General features: G+C 52.4%; 2 protein-coding genes across 2 annotated transcripts in view; one reads left to right on the top strand and one right to left on the bottom strand.

Annotated features, from left to right (window-relative positions):
• Positions 1-48: 48 nt before the first annotated feature.
• On the top strand, positions 49-3674 carry DCTN5 (dynactin subunit 5). Its single transcript, XM_087973111.1, has 6 exons — positions 49-215; positions 322-390; positions 622-740; positions 1871-1982; positions 3312-3414; positions 3494-3674. The coding sequence occupies exons 1-6, from the start codon at positions 168-170 to the stop codon at positions 3589-3591; spliced, it is 549 nt and encodes a 182-aa protein (XP_087829237.1). The 5' UTR covers positions 49-167; the 3' UTR covers positions 3592-3674.
• A 2637-nt stretch (positions 3675-6311) lies between these two features.
• The window catches only part of PKD1 (polycystin 1, transient receptor potential channel interacting), a 196672-nt gene continuing 183679 nt past the window's right edge, over positions 6312-19304 (bottom strand). The window contains 8 exon segments of the mRNA XM_087973113.1: positions 6312-10070; positions 12271-12294; positions 12296-12574; positions 13414-13548; positions 15416-15703; positions 16331-16505; positions 16631-16756; positions 19070-19226. Of these exon segments, the coding sequence (XP_087829239.1) occupies positions 9498-10070; positions 12271-12294; positions 12296-12574; positions 13414-13548; positions 15416-15703; positions 16331-16505; positions 16631-16756; positions 19070-19226 (1757 nt within the window). The 3' untranslated portion in view covers positions 6312-9497.

Consider the following 19304-nt stretch of genomic DNA (forward strand, 5'->3'; position numbering starts at 1 on the left):
AAAAAAAAAAAAGGCGCTTGGTCCCGCCTCCCGCAGGCGCCGCGCCCAATGGGAACCCGCGATACTGGCGAGCTGCGGCTATTGGCCGGGGAGGGGGAAGTACGGAAGCCGGCTGGGCCCGGGAGGGGCGGGGGCGTTCCCGCGGACGGGCCGTACCGGGCGCCGCCATGGAGCTGGGCGAGATGCTCTACAACAAGTCCGAGTACATCGAGACGGTGCGCGGGGAGGGCGGGTGGGCGGGCGGAGGCGGGTTCTCACGACGCGCGGCCTCCGGGTGAGGGGGCGGAGGCCGGGCGGTGACCCTGCGGCCCTCCCCGGCAGGCCTCCGGGAACAAGGTGAGCCGGCAGTCGGTGCTGTGCGGGAGCCAGAACATCGTGCTGAACGGCAAGGTGAGAGGACGCGAGCACGGGACGAGGGGGAGGAGGAGGCGGGGGGCGGGAGAAGGCCGTCGACGCTCCCCCGACCCCCGCCCCGCTGGCCAGGGAAGGAGGGCCCCCGCCGCCCCTCCCTGCAAGGGGGAAGAAAGGGGAGGGGGCGGCAAAGGGGGAGGGTTCGAAGGGCAACAGCCCGGGCGCCCCCCCACGGCCGCCCCCTCCAGGCGCCTCTCTGCCCTCCCGCAGACCATCGTCATGAACGACTGCATCATCCGCGGGGACCTGGCCAACGTGCGCGTCGGGCGGCACTGCGTGGTGAAGAGCCGGAGCGTCATCCGGCCGCCCTTCAAGAAGTTCAGCAAAGGGTAAGGAGGGGGACGGCGGCTGACCCACCCACCCACCCACCCCCGCCTCCCTACATACATATATATATGTGTGTGTGTGTGTATATGTGTATGTATGTATTTGTTTTCTTAAGTTTGTATGAGTTTGTATGTTTTATGTATGTATGTATATATATATATATATATGGATATATATGCAGATATATGTGTATGTGTGTGTGTGTGTGTAGATTTTATACACACACACACACACACATACACATATAACATACATACACATCTGTATATATGTATATGTGTATGTATGTGTGTGTTTTAGACATACACCCACGCGTGTATGTGTAGATATATGTGTGCGTTTGTATGTGTGTATACTATCCTAAAAATACGAGTTGTGTTGAGAGGTGCAGCTATAAAAGAAGAGACAGACATCACGATCTCCCGAACGTAAACTGTATTACCCCCTTAACCTTCTGCTAACATCGGAGAGTCTAAAAACTGCCATTGAAGAGATATTCGCCTTTATGCATCATTGATCAATTTAGCCACTGTGCACGTAACAGGCTCTCTCTCACACACACACACACATATACATACATTATACATACACACACACATACACACACACATATATACATATACATATGTGTATATGCATGTGTATATATGTAGAAGTGTATATATGTATATATGAATATGTATAAAAGCACCTAAATGTTATGACATAAATAGAACACGTAAATATAACATGTATGCATTCTATTTATATTATAACGTGCTTTTATACATATAAGTATAACATTTATAGGCCTCCTATCATACTCTAGGACATTGTTTCTCAACCTTGGCACCTTTAGGGACTTCAACTCCCAGAATTCCCCATCCAGCTATGCCTCCCATCTCCTTTTGCTGTTTCTTGCCTTGGCTGCCACTGAGGAGGGAGGGAGGGGCGGGTGTGTGGGTGAAAGGAATCCTCAAGAACTGTTCAGGGTGAGGTTGGGGTTGGGAGGGGCCTTGGGATTCTTGCATTCTTCCCCCTCTCACCTGGGTGAAACTTGCATCCAGGCACAAGGCCTGTGGCCTGGCTTTGTTCAGCCCTGAGCATTGGAAGGGCTGCTGCTGACGAAGCTCCTGTCCTCCTTTCTTTGCAGGGTCGCCTTCTTCCCTCTGCACATCGGGGATCACGTCTTCATTGAGGAAGACTGTGTGGTCAATGCAGCTCAGATTGGCTCCTATGTCCACATAGGCAAGAACTGCGTCATCGTAAGTGCACCTAGCTGCTTGGTTTCAGGTGATGAGGACCTCTCTGCCTCAAATCTCACTTCTAACGTGGCTCACTTTCTGCCATATTTGATGCCTTTAGCTAAGCAAGCTGGTTGCTCTGTGTCGGCAGAAACCACAACACTTGTTTACCTGCTTTGTGGCCCCAACACAAGATCCCATGTATCCTGGCTTCAGCTCTCAGGGTTAAAATCCCAACAAAGTCGTGTTCAGAGTATTGTAGCGTAAATTCAGCGCCAGAAAAGTAAACACAGGTGACTGAGGCTTCATTTAACTTCTTTATAAACAGATACAGTAAATTTTACAGTATCAGTTGTAGATTTCTCCAGTATGTTACAGGTTCAGAGCAGAACACACTTTAGTTCAGCAGGCAAGCAAGTCACACAGCAGAGGAGAGAAGCAGTTTCATTTTCAATAGACAGACTCAAAGCTTAACATAGCTGCAGAGCTTAATAGAGAGCCACGCCTAGGCTACTTCTAGTTTCAGTTTCCAAATAGTCTTCATTGGCTGACTCAGTTACTCTGCCTATTCATTGGCTGACCTTGTTACCAAGTTCTATTCCAGTTCATGAAGGTTATAGGCTCTTTGGAGACTTTTCAGAGGCTCTGTTGGGTGGCCTAGAGCAGGGGTCCCCAACCCCCAGTCCATGGACCAGCACTGGTCCCTAGCCTGCCAGAAACCAGGCCATACAAACAAGCAAAGCCCCATCCATGGGATACAGGCAGCAGGTGAAACCTGTCTCCACGGAACCGGTCCCTGGGGCCCAAAAGGTTGGGGAGGGGTCGCTGGCCTAGAGCTTCTTCCAAGCTCACGTCTACCTTGCTTCTCTCCATTTCTTGTGGATCTGCCCCAATGTGTTTTATCGTTTCTGGGGTTATGACAGCAACCCCTGAAGCATGGTGATGCAGGGCTCTCTAACCGTGGCCATGTGTGGATCTCAACTCCCCAAACAAAGCTGGCTGAGGAACTCTGGGAGTTGAAGTCCACACATCTTAAAGTGGCCCAGGCTGGAGACCCCTGCTCCAGGGTAGTTCAGATTCCTGGCATGTAGCTGACCTTACAGAGACCCATTGAAAGCCCTGTTTCTCCAGCTCAGCAACTTTTACGATGTGTGGATTTCAACTCTCATAACTTCCCAGCCAGCGTGAGATTTCTGGCCGTTGAAGTCTGCCCATCTGAAGCTTGAGAAACCCTCAGGAGCTTGAGGCTGGCTCCCTCCCTTTGGCCTGACGCTGCAGAGCAGAGCTCTTCCCGCTTAAAAGCCCAGAGGTGCCAGCGGATGACACCTTCATGCCTGGGTATCCTTTTAGGGTCGCCGGTGTGTCCTGAAAGACTGCTGCAGAATCCTTGACAACACAGTGTTGCCCCCGGAAACAGTGGTCCCACCTTTCACGGTCTTCTCCGGCTGCCCAGGTAAGCTGGAAGGGGCAAGGTGCTTGGGGGGGGGGTGGCAGGTGGGCCGGCGCGTTGCTCCCTTTCCTGTCCTCTCCAGGGCTCTTCTCGGGGGAGCTGCCCGAGTGCACACAGGAGCTGATGATGGATGTCACCAAGAGCTACTACCAGAAGTTCCTGCCCCTCACCCAGATTTGAGAAGCTCTTCCTCTGGGGGAGGGGTCTTGGGATTGGCACAGCCTGCGGGTGCCCTGCAGGCAGCTGGCTCCAGAGCTGTCCAGCAGGCTTTCCGAAAAGCTTTCCGGCCAGGCCTGACGTCCTCCCTCCTGGATTGACCAGGCCCTCAGCAGAAGGTTCTCCTGGTTTCCTTGCCCTGGCTGCCCACAATGTGCTCCATGATGGTCCGCTTGGTTGTGTTGAGCGGGAGAGTGAAGCACAGTGCTTGCAGGGAGGGTGGATGGGAGGGGTTGTTCTAGGGCAGGGTGTCCAACCTGGCAACTTTAAGACTTGTGGACTTCAACTCCCAGAATTCCTCAGCCAGCAAAGCTGGCTGAGGAATTCTGGGAGTTGAAGTCCACAAGTCTTAAAGTTGCCAAGGTTGGACACCCCTGTTCTAGGATGTTGCTGCTGCTGTTCTTGCTGGTCCTTCCCGCTCGATCACAATCCTCCCTTGAGGGGGTCCTTACGAGGCTTCTTCCTGCCGTCCCCTTCTTTCTGGAGCCCCTGGGGGGCTTTCCTCGGATGCTGTCAAGCCGTCTCTTCAAAGGCCAGTTGTGGAAGCGGCTGCCGGCCAAATCCAGAAGCTCTGCTTTGTGGGCGGATAATCAAAGCAGATCTTTCCCCCTCCGATTCCTTGTTGGGTTCAGGGGTGACCTGAGCTGGCAGGGCCGGATCAGTGCCCCTCTCCAAGGGACCGCAGCTGTGCCCTCCAACCGAAGGAAGGAAAGGACCCCGTGGGTCATTGGGTGGGGGAGGTTAGCTACTTAGGGGGAGGGCAGACACTGCGGCCAGGAAAATGGGAGTTCAGTCCCTTCTTTGCTCTTCTCAGTGCTCTACTTTGTCAGCCCCCACCCCCCTCTGATAGGTAAAACAGCCTAATTTGGCTGTCTTCATTCCTTGTTGTCTTGTGCTGCCACTTTCTGCATGTTAGATTTCAGCTGAAGTTGCTCCAGGCTCTGTGTGTGGGACACAGTCGCACCCATTTGTGTTTCTGCATCCTTGGGCCTGTGAACCTCCAACCAGGGACCATTTTGACACGTTGTAGGAACCTTTGCTGACAGCACAGGTGCTCTCTGGTTTGTTGGCCTTTACCTGTATGTGTATTAAAGTCTGGACTGCCCAAACCAAACATGTTGGCTGGTCGTTCTCTCACATCGGTCTCTGGGGGAGGATTGGTCGCCTGGCCACTCGGATTCTCCATGGGCCCAGAAGGCCCATTGCCTGGCATGGCTGGGGGACCCTTGGATGAGCCTTTGAAGTGGGTTGGGCCCAAGAGCCCATCTTTTTCCCCACCCCTGGGGGAGGGGTCTATAGCTTGCCCAATGGTGCTGGGGGGAAACTACAAACTCCTTCGTTGCTGACAAACTCCAAAATTCATTCCACAATAAAATTTTGCTATGTTCTTCTTACAGCCCACCTCAACCAGTGATTCTGGGTGGCGTACATCATAAAGCATAAAAACGAATTGAAAGCCATGGTTGCCACGGATGTTAATAAGCCAAGGGATGGGGCCCTTAACACACTTGGGGGCCCAAGCACGTAGTCAAGTCCTTGCAGACTTAGTCGGGCTCATTCTGGAGGGAGAGTGTTCCAGAGGGCTGTGGCAGAGAAGGCCCATCTGGTGACAGGGTGTCACACACCTTGGGTGACAGGGCCCAAAGCCTCCCCACCCTGATAGACCGAATTTGATGGGCGGAAACAACGGAGAGATGTTCCCTCAGGTAGCCTGGCCCCAAGTCCTGGGCAGCCTCAGTGCTCTCTGAGACATTGTCTGCATTGCAAAGAAATGTCTACAAGTGTTGTGGGCAGCCTGCGGAGACGGCAGCAGAGTCAGACATGGGCCAGTCTGGGAATTGAGGGAGGACTGGGACAAGGGTTCTGCGTCCGATACAGAGATGGGGCCAGTTGGGTTCACTCTATGAAACCCATGGTTTGGCCTTTGTTTTCGGGGGAGGAGGAGGATATTTTGGCCCTCATTCAGGTTGATTTTAATTTTTAATTAAATTTAATTTTCAAGTCCAAAGCCCACATGCAGTGGTGGAGCTTTTGGAACATAAAGGTGACCCGTTGATCAGAAATCGAGCAGAACTGTTCTGACCAGCCTTGGCAAGCAATGATAAGCCTCTTACTCGTGAGTAAAAACAAACCCCTTTTCAAAACAGGGCAGTAAGAGTCTTTTATTCACATGGATAAACAAAAACCAAACGTGATTAGTCCCAACAAACCTGGTTCCGGCCAAGGAATCAGAATTGCTTGCTGTATACTTGAAAGTCTGTGACAAGCGGCCCTTCCCCAACCCCCTCCTCTTTATTTCCTAGCCAGGGAGAGCGGCTGGCTAGTGTCAGTTTCTGCCTCTCCCCGAGAGCCGGCTTATAGCTTTCTTTTGCTCTCCCCTCTATTCCTCCGTGCATCTGGGGTGGGGCCCCATCTGTTCCTCCCCCTCACTCAGCTCGGGCCCCGAAGACGGCTGCTGCTGCGTCTCCACCTGGGGGAGGACTGTCTCTGTTTCTCCTTTCCTCATCAGAGCCTTCCAGAGGCTCCAAAGGCAGCCCAGGCTCTCCCTAGCTCTGCTGGCAGCCAGCGGCCCACAAGAAGAACATAAGAACGATAAAGCCCTCCTCCCAGTTTCTCGCGTGGCCCCTTGGAAAAATTAGTTGCCCAACCTCGGTTTAAAAAGAGAGAGAGAGAGAGACCAGACGGAGCAGTCCATAGTCTTTTAATAGGACCTTGTCAAGCTAATTCACCAGTATAAAAGAAAATACTTCCTTTGCAGATTTAACATAAAGCACAACTTGCTTCTTACATTCTCGCTACTCAGAAGCCCCTTCCAAGCTGTTTGGGTAAACTGTGTTGCTGGGCGGGATTCCAGGCAGGAATAAATAGGAAACTGGCCATTGAGGCCCAAACATACATTCAATGTTTGTTTTCTGGCAGGAGGGACCAGATGTAGTTTTGTGGGTGTTGTCGAAGGGTGTCCCCTGTGGTGCATATGCTGCTGTTCTTGTAGCTCTCGCTGCAGCCAAACACGAGACGCCTCTCCTGACCCTCCTCCTCACCACCTGCTTCCTGCTCCCGCCTCGACTTGTCCCATCCTTTACAATTACCCAACATTTTAAATAACCCACGAGAACTTTTAACTGACCCACACAAGGGTAAAAATCCCCTTCCTCTGGCTCAAGCTGTAACTGTCCATCCTCCCCTTCATTTACTGGCCTGTGCTCTTTAAAGGATGCCAACCTCAAGCCAGCTGTTGCTTCAAGAGGCCGATGGAACATTGTCTTCAGCTCTGGGTTGGCATTGGGGCTCCACGGTGCCCCCTCCCCCATTAAGGTGCTGCATTTCCAGCTGGCAAGAAGGGCGGGAGGGATGTCAGCTGGGCCCTTGGGAAGAGGACGGCCCAAAACTGGCCCTGAAGGGCTTCCCTCATTTCCTATTTGATCATGGCCAAGCCTGAGAACTTTGGCCCAACAAGTAATCTAGCAAAACAAATTCTGACTCTTTCTTTCCCCCCAACTTCTTCACTATCTCATACCACCCAACCTTCTTTCCTGCCTCCATCAAAGGTAGGGAATTTCCTTTCTGCTAAAGCAGTCTGGAATACGAAGCGAAGTTTGACAATAGCACCCTCATAAATAATATTAAAAACAGGTAAATGCATTTTTTTTTCTTCTGAGTGTTGGGAATGGTGGTTACAGCCTCCAAAAGCAGCTACTGAAAAGAAATAACATCTTCCTTGCAACTCTTAGGTAGCGAAGGCAGCTGTTTAACTGAGGTTTTGGGAAAGCAGATGGGGAGGGGGCTGTGGGACGGGGGTTCCTGTTGCATGTGCAGTGCCTTGCAATGGGTGCCCTGTTAGGAGGTCCCGCCTCCTGCCCTGGCATCTCCGAACTTCCTCTGCCCCCCATGCCAGCAACGCTTAAGCGAGGCTTTTGATGTCACCTTTTTTTTTTTTTTTAAATAACTACCATCTACACGTGTTGAGCACAAAACCACTGCTATAAAAACAGCCAACATACAAAAATATACATTTTTTTTCCCTCTTGTAAAAATCCCATATAAATTATAACACACATAACATTAAACCGGCCACTGGAATACGATGGGGATTTGTCGTGAGGAAAGGAAGAAGATGGGGGCCTGCACGGACCAGCCGTAGCATTGCAACAGAAGGGATTTCCCCCAATGAAAGCCAAAGAATGGCGTGGAGGTGGCTACCTGGGCCGGTTTCCAGGCCTCCCTACGGGCCTCTCGCAATCCTAGTCCTCATGGGACCTGGAAGAGAGCGGGTGGCCAGGCACCTTCAGGGCCCAGCCTGCAATGGTCACCTGGCCATCCCGGTGGCCGAGCTCCGATTTGGGAGCTAGAACAGACTGACGATGAGTCGATGGGCTCGTTCTCCACCAGCTCTGCATCTGTGCAAGCAACCGTTTGTGTGCACCAGGAACACAAACACACGTTGCTTTAGCCAGGGTTGGGGAACTAGGGCCTCTTTATGGCTGGTGGGCTTCAACTCCCAGAATGTCTTGTGGAGTTGAAATCCACAAGTCCTAAAGGGGCCACAGTTCCCCACTTCTGGCTATCTAAGCTCATCCTCTTCCACCCAACATCGCAGCCATTCCAGTATCTCCAGGCTGCCACCACAATGGGGGTTCTTGGGATGGGGGGGCGGGGGTGTCACTGCCAAGACATGGGAACAAGTGGCCCACACACGGTCATAGTCCAGTGGCCTGTTTTAAATTATGATCTACAAGAAACAAAAATACTGCTTCCATGATATATTATTATCCTGCTCTTTAAAAGTTGCATGTGTCATTGGTAGCTAAGGCAAGCATAGATTAAAGTGCTGGCAGTAAATACAACTAGTAAACCATATGAATGAATATAATAGATTCATGCACCCTCAAAACAAACATTCACACAAACGAACCCTATAAAAATAAACTTGTCGTGTTCCTCAACAATAAAACCACACAACCAACGTAATACACCTTCACGGAGAACGGCCGCGGGAACGAGACCTGGGGAAACCAGCTCCCAGGTCCTCTCCGTGCAGCGAGCTCCCACTCCGCCACCACCCCTTTCCAACCTGCTTAGTTTTTAGACCCATAAAACGTTTTTTTGCCATCTTCAAGACTGGCCGAGGAGAGGCTTCAACTACAAAATGATCCAAAAATAAGGGATCCCTTTACAAAAAAAAATAAAAATCTCAGACCGACGCTCTCTTTGGATTTATATACACAGTGTATGCTCCATTCTGCTGGATTTGTCCTTTCAGCCCCACATTCTTCTGTCTCCAAAGTCCAGCTTCTCCACACCATCTGCCAATGTCTTCAACTCTGCTCAGGGATAATAAAAGTCCTTCCGCTCCAGGCTCAGCCTGGCCATTGCTCAGCTTCCTCCCTTGAACAGACTTACAAAAAAGGAACAGGTTGCATTACAAACATACATGTTCATTCTCATTTTCTCTCTCTCTCTCTCTCTCTCTCTCCCCCCCCCTCTCTTCCTCTCCCTCTCTCTCTCTCTCTCTCTCTCACACACACACACACACACAAACACCTGGTTTTGTTTGCAGTAAAGCTTCTGTGAAAAATAACACTTTTTTTACTTCTCGCCCTCCGAGAGTCCTTTCTTCTCCCTGGAGGGGGATTCACACCACACCTGACTTCTTGGCCTTCTCTGGCTCCTTGCCTCCCCACCCCCCAACCCCACGCAGGGAGGCCAGGAGGGGGCTGTTCAGCCTCTGCAGAAGCCAAAAGTCGGGGAAAGGCTGTGGCTCTGAACGCTGGTTGGTGTCCCTGCAGCTTCCAGAGTCGACCTGCAGCCCCCACCAGAAGGGACCAGAGAGGCAGAGCCTGAGGCTGGAGTAGAAGCATCTCCTGTCTGCTTTACTTGCCGCTGGGGTGGACTCGGTTGTTGGCCTGCAGGGGCCTCTTCCTTTTGGCTGCTGCTACCAGCATCTTCTGCGGCATCAGCAGTGCGCCTGGGCCGCTGTGGATGACCCGGAAAGCCGCAGGGCTGCTCAGGGGCCGGGAGGGCAGGACAGGCCGGCTGCTGGGGCCTGGCTCGGAAGACAGGCAGGCAGGGGCGGTGCGGATGGGATGGGAAAGGCTGGCCGGCCTCTCGGCCCTCAGCCTGCCGTTCCGCCTGGCCTGCCGGTTCCGGCTGCTCTCCAGCTGGCACTCCAAGCCGTACACCTCCTCGGCTGCCCCGTTTACCCGGTCGAACTGGGTGAGCAGCGTCTGCAGGAGGGAGAGGAGCTGCTGGATCTCCACATCGAGCTCCGTGCTGTCGCAGGTGCTGGTGGCCAGGCTGAGTCCGTCCAGCTGGCTGGAGGAAGTGGACGCCCGGGAGCTCTCAGAGGCGGCGCTGGGAGTGGCTCCCTGCAATGACCGGGAGTCCTGGCTGGAGGAGCGGGAGGGCAGCGGCTCCATCCCTTCGAAGTGGACCTTGTGGCGGAACTGCGGGAAGAGAAGCATCTCGTGAGCCGCGGGGGCGGAGTGGTGAGAGTGCAGTACAGCAGGCTACTTCTGCTGGCTGCTGGCTGCCTGCAATTTGGCAGCCCACCAGGCTCCAGGTTGACTCAGCCTTCCATCCTCCCGAGGTTGATAAAAGGAGGACCCAGATTATTGGGGGCAAGAGGCTGAGTCTGTAAACTGCTTAGAGAGGGCTGTAAAAGCACTGGGAAGTAGTATAGAAGTCTAAGGGCTATTGCCTTTCCTTTCCTTTCCTTTCCTTTCCTTTTCCTTTCCTTTCCTTCCTTCCTTCCTTCCTTCCTTCCTTCCTTTCCTTCCTTCCTTTCTTTTCCTTCCTTCCTTCCTTCCTTCCTTTCCTTTCCTTTCCCTTCCTTCCTTTCCTTCCTTTCCTTTCCTTTCCTTTCCTTTCCTTTCCTTTCCTTTCCTTCCTTCCTTCTTCTTCCTTCCTTCCTTTCCTTCCTTCCTTCCTTCCTTCCTTCCTTCCTTCCTTTCCTTCCTTCCTTCCTTCCTCTTAGAATGCAGCATTGCAGGCTGACTGCCGACTGCTAGCAGTTCAATCCTGACCAGGCTCCAGGTTGACTCAGCCTTCCCTCCTTCCGAGGTGGGTCAAATGAGGACCCAGATTGTTGGGGGCAAGGGGCTGATTCTGTAAACCGCTTAGAGAGGGCTGGCTGTAGAGCACTGTGAAGCGGTATATAAGTCTAAGTGCTGCTGCTAATGCTATCTCAGCACTGGGACTCGACCCAGCCTCACCCGACAGCCCCGGAGAGTCAACGGGGCTCCTAAGTACCCTCCTATCTGTGCTTCCCCAACAGCAAAATGATGTGAGTCATAATGGTGATGAAATGCACATGGCATGGGGGCAGAACTATAGCCCCACGTAAAGAGGCCAAAGGCAGAGCCTTAAAAATCAAGCTTAGAAAAATCCCCCACCTCCCATTTGTCTCCTGGCTCTTTTTGCCCCCTTTGGAGTCTCTGCCTTCAGCTGTCAGCATCTGCACTCAGTCTGGCCCTGTGCGGAAAAGGAGCAGACCAGAAGCCGTGAGGTCAAGGTTGCTCCTGGGCAGGCAGGCCCCTCCTCTGCCCTTCCTCAAAGCAAGAAGCCAGTGCCCAGCCGTGGGGTCTCCACTTGTGGGCAGAGACCCTTCCCTCTTTCCCATCCAGAGGAGGCGGGGAGCACAGGTCGGGAGGGGAGGATCCTGCCGGATGGCCCAGGGCTGAAGTGCCTTTCGTTTGCTTACCAAAACATGGTTTAAGGCAGAGGCCTCCCAACCTGGGCAGCTTTGAGACTTGTGGATTTCAACTCCCAGAAGACCGGTAAATTCTGGGAGTTGAGTCTTAAAAAAGTTGCCAAATTTGGGGACCCCTGGTTTGAAGTGCCTTCTGGTCCCCAAGCAGATTTTGCTGACACGTATACACACATTTGTGCCATTGGGTCTAAGTCAAAACCAATAAAACAAAATTTTAAGCCACTCAAAAATTGCACAAAAATATGTCCACTTCGCAACAAAACAAAATTTGGCACCTCTAAGCTCCTCCACCACTTCCTAAAATCCTCCTGGTCTCCACGCAAGTTCACAAGGGCGGGATGGGGGTGGAATCCAACAACATGAGTGCAATCACTGAGGGAAGGCCAGGCATGATATGGGTGGGGGGAGATCCAGGGTGGTGGTAATACCAAAAGGGCAAGGTGGCAGCCGTGAGGGCTCGATGGAAGAAACCACTGTCCCTTGGGCCTGGCTCACACGTGCAAGACCCTTAAAATGGGTGGGGGGGGGGCTTCACTAGTACGGTTGGGCCGCCCTGTGATCCCTGGCCGTCTGTCCCTGCAGATGCAGAATGCCAGGTGCCCTTCTGGACGCCACACCAGCCGGCCATCGCTTTGCTAAAAGCAGCCAGGAGCGAACAGCCCTTCCGTGGCGGAGGTGAGATTTCCACCTCCTCCAAGGCTAGGAAAGAAGCCCTCCCGTCACGCCCCTTGCGCATCGGACGGACCGCAGAATTGCTGTCGCCCAAGGGACGGGACTCGAGCCTCACCTGAGGGGAGGAACTCTTTTCCCTTTGGAGCTGGGTTTGGCCTGCCAGACTAGCCAGGGCAGCGAGAGGAGCCCGAGAACGGCCAGCCCCCAGAGGCTCACACACACACACACACACACACACCCGGGCCCCTCCCCCCCAACCTCACCTCCTTGGCTTTGCTGAATCCCATCCCACATCTTGAGCCTCCGGAGAAAAAGCTCCACCATTTCGTAGTCCTGGGATTCGAAGGCCGGCCGGTACATCTCCAAGCGGGTCTCATGGTAACAACGGATGAGCACGGCGGGGAAGAGCCGCGCAAGGCACCACAGCTGCAGCACCACGTAGCTGGCCCAGATGAGGTGGGGAAGCCCCGCAGGTCCCGGGAGGCTCCTGCCGCTGTGCAGACCGGTGAGGGACAGCTGGATGCCCCGGCCGAAACCGGAGAAGCCCCCGGAGGTGGAGGAGAAGAGCTGTGCAGGCACAGAGGGAAGCTGGTCAGCCGGGAAGGGGAATCCAGGAAGACAGCCTGGAGCTCAGGACTCTCCTTCCCTGCAGAGCGGAAGCCCAAATGGCCTCACGGGGGGGGGGGGGGGGTGGCAGGTTTGTGGGTTCCCAGCCTCCTCACTGCCCAAGACATCAAAGATCCTTGAACCCTGGACAGACAAGTCCAGCGCTTGCAGAGAGCAGCAGCCCATCTGCACTCACTGTAACTCCATCCAGCCTGGCCCCAAATGGCTGAGCCCCCCTCCCCAAGATCTGGGAGTCAATGAACAAAAGCATCCTTTGGAATCCACCATGGAAATAAAACCGATGCTGTAACGCATCTCTATTCATGGCGGCAGAATATTATTTTTAAAGCCAGCATTTCTGGGATGTTTCAAAGATGGACTAGAGAGCTCTTATTTCTGTTAAAATCAGATAAATGGGCTTCATATCCTTAAAAAAAATGTTGATTTTTATCTCTATTTACAGATTTAAGAACAAGCTTGATTCACCAAAAATAAAACTGCCGAAACCGAACCCGGGAGCCTGGGGGAGGGATCAGTGTCCCAAACTCTCTCTTGGGAAAGCTAGCTTGAAGAAACCACGTTTAGAAAAGTGACTCTGTTGATTTCCCCTCCAGCTGGCTGGAAGGCAAGCATTTTTGCTAAGGGTGTTTTAAAAAAAAGCTCCTGGCCGGAGTCGGGGGTCAAACCAGGAGAAGGGGCTCCCCCAGGGCAGGTGAGAGGCCCCCCTCTCTCCTCTCCCTCCAGTTACGGACAATGTTGCCTTAGCCCACCCCTCCCCGTTTCAGGGTTTCCTCCATTACCAGGTAGCCGAGCTGTGTGTAAGCCAACGCCAGGATCGCAAAGGCCAAACCGGTTCCCAACAGCTCCCTGGACGATTTCTGCAAAGCTTTGCCGAACGTGGACCACTGTCGGATGAAGCGCAGTTGCTGGGAAGCCTTTGGGAAGAAGGGAGGGGGGCTTAGCAAGGGCTGGCTTTGCCTCAGTGGGGAGTGGGGTTGGGGCAGCCTCAGCTCAGTTTAAGGCCAGGACAAGAAGACCTTCTCAGAGGGGAGGGGCATCGGAGAGGCCTGCTCTGGTGTGACTTCTGTTCCAAATATTGAAACACCGCTATCATGTCACCCCCTAGCTTAGTCAGCCCATTGCCCCCCACAATCTGAGTCCTCCTTTAACTGACGGATGGAAAGCTGGGTCAACATTTAGCCAATCAAGATTGAACTCCAGGAGTAAGCAGTGAGCTAGCCTGTAGTACTGCATTTCAACCACTGTGCCACCACGTAGATGGTATCGGGCAGTGGTGGCTAACCTTTTGGGGCTCCTGTGCCAAAAACTGCATGCATGCTGACGCACCAGCATCCGGAAGGCAATGCGCGCAGAGGAGGGGCCACGCCCCCTGTGCATCCGTGCACGATCCCCCCTGCCGCCCCCTTACCTGCACTGCCTCCCAGCTGATTTTCAGCCTGTTTGAGGCCTTTTTGGCCTCTCAGAGACTTGAGAGAAGCCGCTGCAGCTTTTGGAGGGCAAAAAAACAGGCCCGTTTTGTCACTTCCAGTATTTCCGGAAATACAGGAAGTGATGAAACGGGCCGGTTTTTCGGCCTCCTAAGGCTGCAGAGGCTTTCCTCGAGTCTCTGGGAGGCCAAAAAAGGCCTCACACAGGCAAAAATCAGCCGGGAGGTGCCTGCATGCGCAGTGAGGCAAGTTTGACTGGGGCTCACGTGCCTGCAAAAATGGCTCTGCGTGCCACCTGTGGCATGCGCGCCATAGATTTGCCATCATGGCTATAGGGCACGAGCGTCAAACTCACGGCGTCATGTTGCCGTCGCATGACGTTTCACAGTATTTTTCCCATTCGAGGAATTGGGTGGCCTGCATGCGATGTATCCGGCCAGTAGTCCGCCAGTTTGACACCCCTGGTGTAGGGTGTCTCCTGTTTGAGCAGGGGGTTGGACTAGACTAGAAGCCCTTCCAGGGTCCCTTCCAACTGTTATTTTGTATTCTTATGCATCACAAACAATATTACCGTATATACTCGAGTATAAGTCGACCCGAATATAAGCCGAGGCACCTAATTTTACACAAAAAACTGGGAAAACTTATTGACTCGAGTATAAGCCGAGGGTGGGAAATGCAGCAGCTACTGGTAAATTTCAAAAATAAAAATAATTAATTTGGGAAACAATCTCACTATCATGAAAGGTTTAATTGATTCACTAACCCAAAAGAAGAAGATGATGATGACAGCGGAGGCAGGAGTCACTCTCTTCCCCTCCCCTCGGAGGCCCCTGAGTCAGGAGTCACTACCGCCGGCTGCGGCCCCAGTCGCGCCGCCTCGGGAAGGAAAGGCAAGCGCTTTTGCCTTTCCCTTCCCGGCTGGGGCTGTTGGGAGTCGCTGCCGCCCGACGCTGCCCCAGTCCCGCCGCCTCGGGAAGGGAAAGGCAAAGCGCTTTTTGCCTTTCCTTCCCGGCTGGGGCTGTTGGGAGTCGCTGCCGCCGGAGGCCGCGACTCCACACCATTTTTTTTTCAGAGGGAATCTGACTCGAGTATAAGCCGAGGGGGATTTTTTCAGCACAAAAAATGGGCTGAAAAACTAGGCTTATACTCGAGTATATACAGTATCTTGCCAATCATTGCCAAAGCAACTCTAGGACAGCGAGAAAAGAAAAGGCATCCAGGTTGCCCAAAATACTAAAGGAGAGGCAATTTAATCCACTGAGAAAGCTCTAGCTCCTTGTCTCATCCACAAATCTTCCGAAGCCTTCCTAACAGTGATTCCATCGCCCTCCTGAGGGATGCCTGTCCCTACCTTGACTGTCAGCAGGAAGAGCAGAGAAGCAGCCAGGCAACTGAAGGCCACGTGGAGAGACGCCACCGGGTAGAAGCTGGTGAAGGCCCGCTTGTTCTTCAGGTATTTCGCCCACTGCCGCTCAGCGAGAGTGGCCTGGCTGAGGTGGACCACCACCGTGCAGGTGGAAGCCAGGATAAGCAGCCACTGGCCATAGCTGCTGAGGAGGGCGAAGTAGGCCTTGCCTTCCTTCTTGATGGCCAGAGACTCCGAGACCACGAAATAGACCACCAGGATCATCAGGAAGACCTGGGTGGGGAGGAGAAAGGGGACAGGTGAGCTCCCAGGAAAGGTGGAGGTGGCCAAACCTGGGTGAGTCCCTCCAACACCTCCTGTCACTTCCTAGGTGAGTCCCTTGGCTGCACCCTGAGTAGCAACATGGACTCTCTGGAAAGTTAAGTTCATGGATTAGCCGATGGGTCCTATCAAAATGCAGAATTCCAAGTACAAATGATTAATAAAATCCTACAAAAACAATTTAAAATGACATTGGAGTAAAATACAATCATTTGATGTATAGAAATAAGATTATATTTCAGTATCACCCCTACAATCTACCCCAATCAGTCCCACATCTGCAGATCTCGGCTGAACCATTTTACTCAAGTACTGGGCCGTATTAAATGTTGTTTTCAAATGCTGGCAGCACAAAAGGTATGTTGTTTTAATATGGGGTTCCCAGCAGGTCATTCTCTGGAAAGTATTCAGACAGTGAAGAAAATGGCCTCCATTTTGTCAACCTCCTGACACTCAGTCGTCCTCCGTTTTTATGCAGGGGCCCAAAAGGTCCTTTGCTAGGCCTGGCCCTGGTTTGGAGCAGCACCAACCATCTGCCTTGTACAAGGAAGGAGGAGCAGGGAGAACTTTGGGACTGACCATCATGAGCAGCTGTGGGGTAACCCTCCTGCCAAGGGGGTGCAGCGGGAAGGGAGTGACGGTCACAGCTGGCACGGCATGTTTTGCCACGGGGAACTCCAGGCGGAGCGTGACGGCAGCATGGAGGTCCAGAACAGGATGATACTGGGTCATTTCCACAAAGACTGCCTGGCTCCTGCAATGGATGGAAAGACGGGTCAAAATATCGCCAAACAAGGAGCTTTGGGGGTGCTGGGGGTGGGTGGGGGTTCAAGCCTGCCTCGGTTTCCCACATGGGTCTCTCCTGCCCTCGTCACCCACCTGTTGCTGATCCAGTTGTTCTGCTGGAGGCCTTGCAGAAAAGCGTTGCTTTCTTGGAGAGTGGTTCCCAATTCCTGGATGTAACCTCCGCTGTCGTAGATGGAAAGGTAGCCCCAATACCAGGCCCTGAAATACCAGGGGAGGAGGAGGAGGAGTCACGCATGGCCGGAAAAGCCCCTTCTGTGCACCGCAGGATTCTGCTCTGTAGCCCCCTTCCAGGTCTTTGTAAACCATTTGTCAGGGTTCCGATGAATGCTCTCATTAATTTATGAGCCTCGAGCCAAGTTTCAAAAGAAATCCAATTATTTATTAGGAGCAACATGTCGGCACTTTTCTAAATGCAGCCGGCTCTGCCCTACGTAATTTACTGCCCACCTATGAGCCTGTTTCCCCCGTCCTCCCACGGTGTGTCATAAATCACATACTCCAACGAAGCACTTTTGCAGGCTGTGGAAAACACGCCTCTCCGGCTGGGCTTGGTAACCCGAGACACAATCTGGAGAAAGGTATGAGTGGAATGTGCAACTGAACTGCTTCATCAGATCTCACCCCCCCCCCTTCCTCCTTATGGCAACTGAGAACAAGCCAGGAATGCTTTACGAGTTGACACCTTTGCAATCTGAATAAGCTCAAAAGACGGGACTTTTGGACAGTTTTCTCCTAAATGTTTTTCTGCCCTTTCTTCTTTGATTGTGACTCAAGCCTGACGCTTGTCGCCTTCCCTGACTTGTTCTTAACTAAAAGGGGTTGCAGAAAAGATGCTTCCTTCCTTTCCATTTCTGGCACCGTCTGGAAGGTCCAACCTGGACGCTGCACTCCGCCCCACAGCCCAAACCCTCTCCCCCGTTGCCACCACAGGTGGTCCTTGACTTACGGCCACAAGTTGAGCCCCAAAGTTACTGTTAAGTGAAGCTTGCCCCATTTTATGACATTTCTAGCCACAGTCGTTAAGTGAATCACTGCAGTTTGTTAAGTTAGTTAACACAGTTGTTAAGTGAACCTGGTTTTCCCATTGACTTTGCTCATCAGACGGTCACAAAAGATGGATCATGTATCTGCCCGACACTGCAACGGTCATAAGTATGAACCAGTTGCCAAGCGTCTGAATTTTGATCACATGTCCCATGGGGATGCGGCAAAGGTTCAAATGGTGAAAAACGGTCATAAGTCACTTTTTTCTGTGACGACGTAAATTTGAGTGGTCACTAAATGGAACTGTTGTAAGTCGAGGACTACCTATGGGAAGAAACCTGGATAAGGGACTAAGATGGCACCTATCCTGAGCTCTTGAAGAAGAGGTGCACCACAGATGATGGCAATGTCAGGGTTCCAAGAAACACCCCCAACGGAATCCAAACTCCAAGGCAGGCATATTCCTCAAAGTTTAGTTTAGTTTAGTTTAGTTTAGTTTAGTTTAGTTTATTGTCACTGCACCTCGTACAACGAAATTAAATACTATCCTCAGTGTACATTATGACTATGAAAATAAACACACTCCTTCACATTCTTTATAATTGAATTGAAACCCCCTTATATTGCATTCATATTGCAATATACAGTAGAATTCAAAAGAGCTACTGCCCTGGGATAGACGTTGTTTTTCAGCCTATTTGTCCTGGTTTTTATTATTCTGTACCGTCTGCCAGATGGTAATAGGTCAAAAAAAAAAGAGCACCCAGGATGAGATGGACCTTTGAGAATGTTTTGAGCTTTCTTAAGGCAGCGGGAGCTATAAAGCTCTTCCAAAGAGGGGAGAGGGCAACCCAGGATCTTCTGGGCAATGACCTTAACCCTCTGGAGTGACATCCTATCTGCCACTGTGCAATTGGCAAACCATACAGAGGTGCAGGAAGTTAAGATACTCTCTGTGGTGCAGCGGTAGAAGGTCACCAGCAGTTTTTCATTCCATTGTTGTTTTCTGAGAAGCCTCAGGTAGTCTAATCTCTGCTGGGCCCTTTTGACCAGGGCTGCAATGTGAGCCCCCCAGGTCAGGTCCTCTTTTAGGGTAACACCCTATAGATTTATTAGGCATGTCCTACTGGCCCATCTGGGGAAACCCAACTCTAAACCCCTAGTTAAAAGTAAAGTTTTCCTCCCCCTGTCCATGTAGTCCATCACATGGTCCAATCAGGTCACGGTCCAAGGGTCACTTTTGGTCTCAGATCCCACCTCCTTGCACCTGGTGGGAAAGTCCTTGGTTCTCAGAGGAAAGGATTTTATTTTGGCTAAAGTCCTCCCGCTATCTCTACCTCCCCTCTGCCGTTCCCACAGCTCGACTCATCTCCGCTGGGGCAGCCCTGAAGAGGCCTGGGGGAAACGGCTCCAGGGCCGAGAGGTAAGTCAGAAGGGAACGCAACCGGCCACACTAAAAATGGAGAATGGTTATTTTTTACCTGCGTGGGGGGAGAGAAAGGAAGGGAAGGGAGTGGCTCCACTCACCCAGCCAGGTCAGGAGGAGAGTAGGTCCAGAGCGGCCCCAGGTCGTCCGAGGGGCTTTTCCAGCCAGCCGTGTAGCCGGAGCTGTCAAAGCTGTTGGAACGGAAAGCGCATCTTCCCTTCGTCCCACGGAGGGCCTCTTCCAGTGAATTCAAGCACTCTGTTGGGGAAAGGGGGCGCCATGTTTTCTCAGCTGGCCCTGCAAATGTGCTTCTTCCTGAGCTTTCTTCTCCAGAGA

The sequence above is a fragment of the Notechis scutatus genome, chromosome 12 (assembly GCF_049901735.1).
Source record: "Notechis scutatus isolate UNSWTSFEM ecotype Mainland chromosome 12, rNotScu1.2, whole genome shotgun sequence".
Taxonomy (NCBI): Eukaryota; Metazoa; Chordata; class Lepidosauria; order Squamata; family Elapidae; genus Notechis; species Notechis scutatus.

Coding starts and splice junctions, on each gene's coding strand:
- DCTN5 (XM_087973111.1), top strand. CDS start 168: ATGGAGCTGGGCGAGATGCTCTACAACAAGTCCGAGTACATCGAGACG. Junction 1,983..3,311: donor TAGGCAAGAACTGCGTCATC/GTAAGTGCACCT, acceptor GTATCCTTTTAG/GGTCGCCGGTGTGTCCTGAA. Junction 3,415..3,493: donor GGTCTTCTCCGGCTGCCCAG/GTAAGCTGGAAG, acceptor TGTCCTCTCCAG/GGCTCTTCTCGGGGGAGCTG.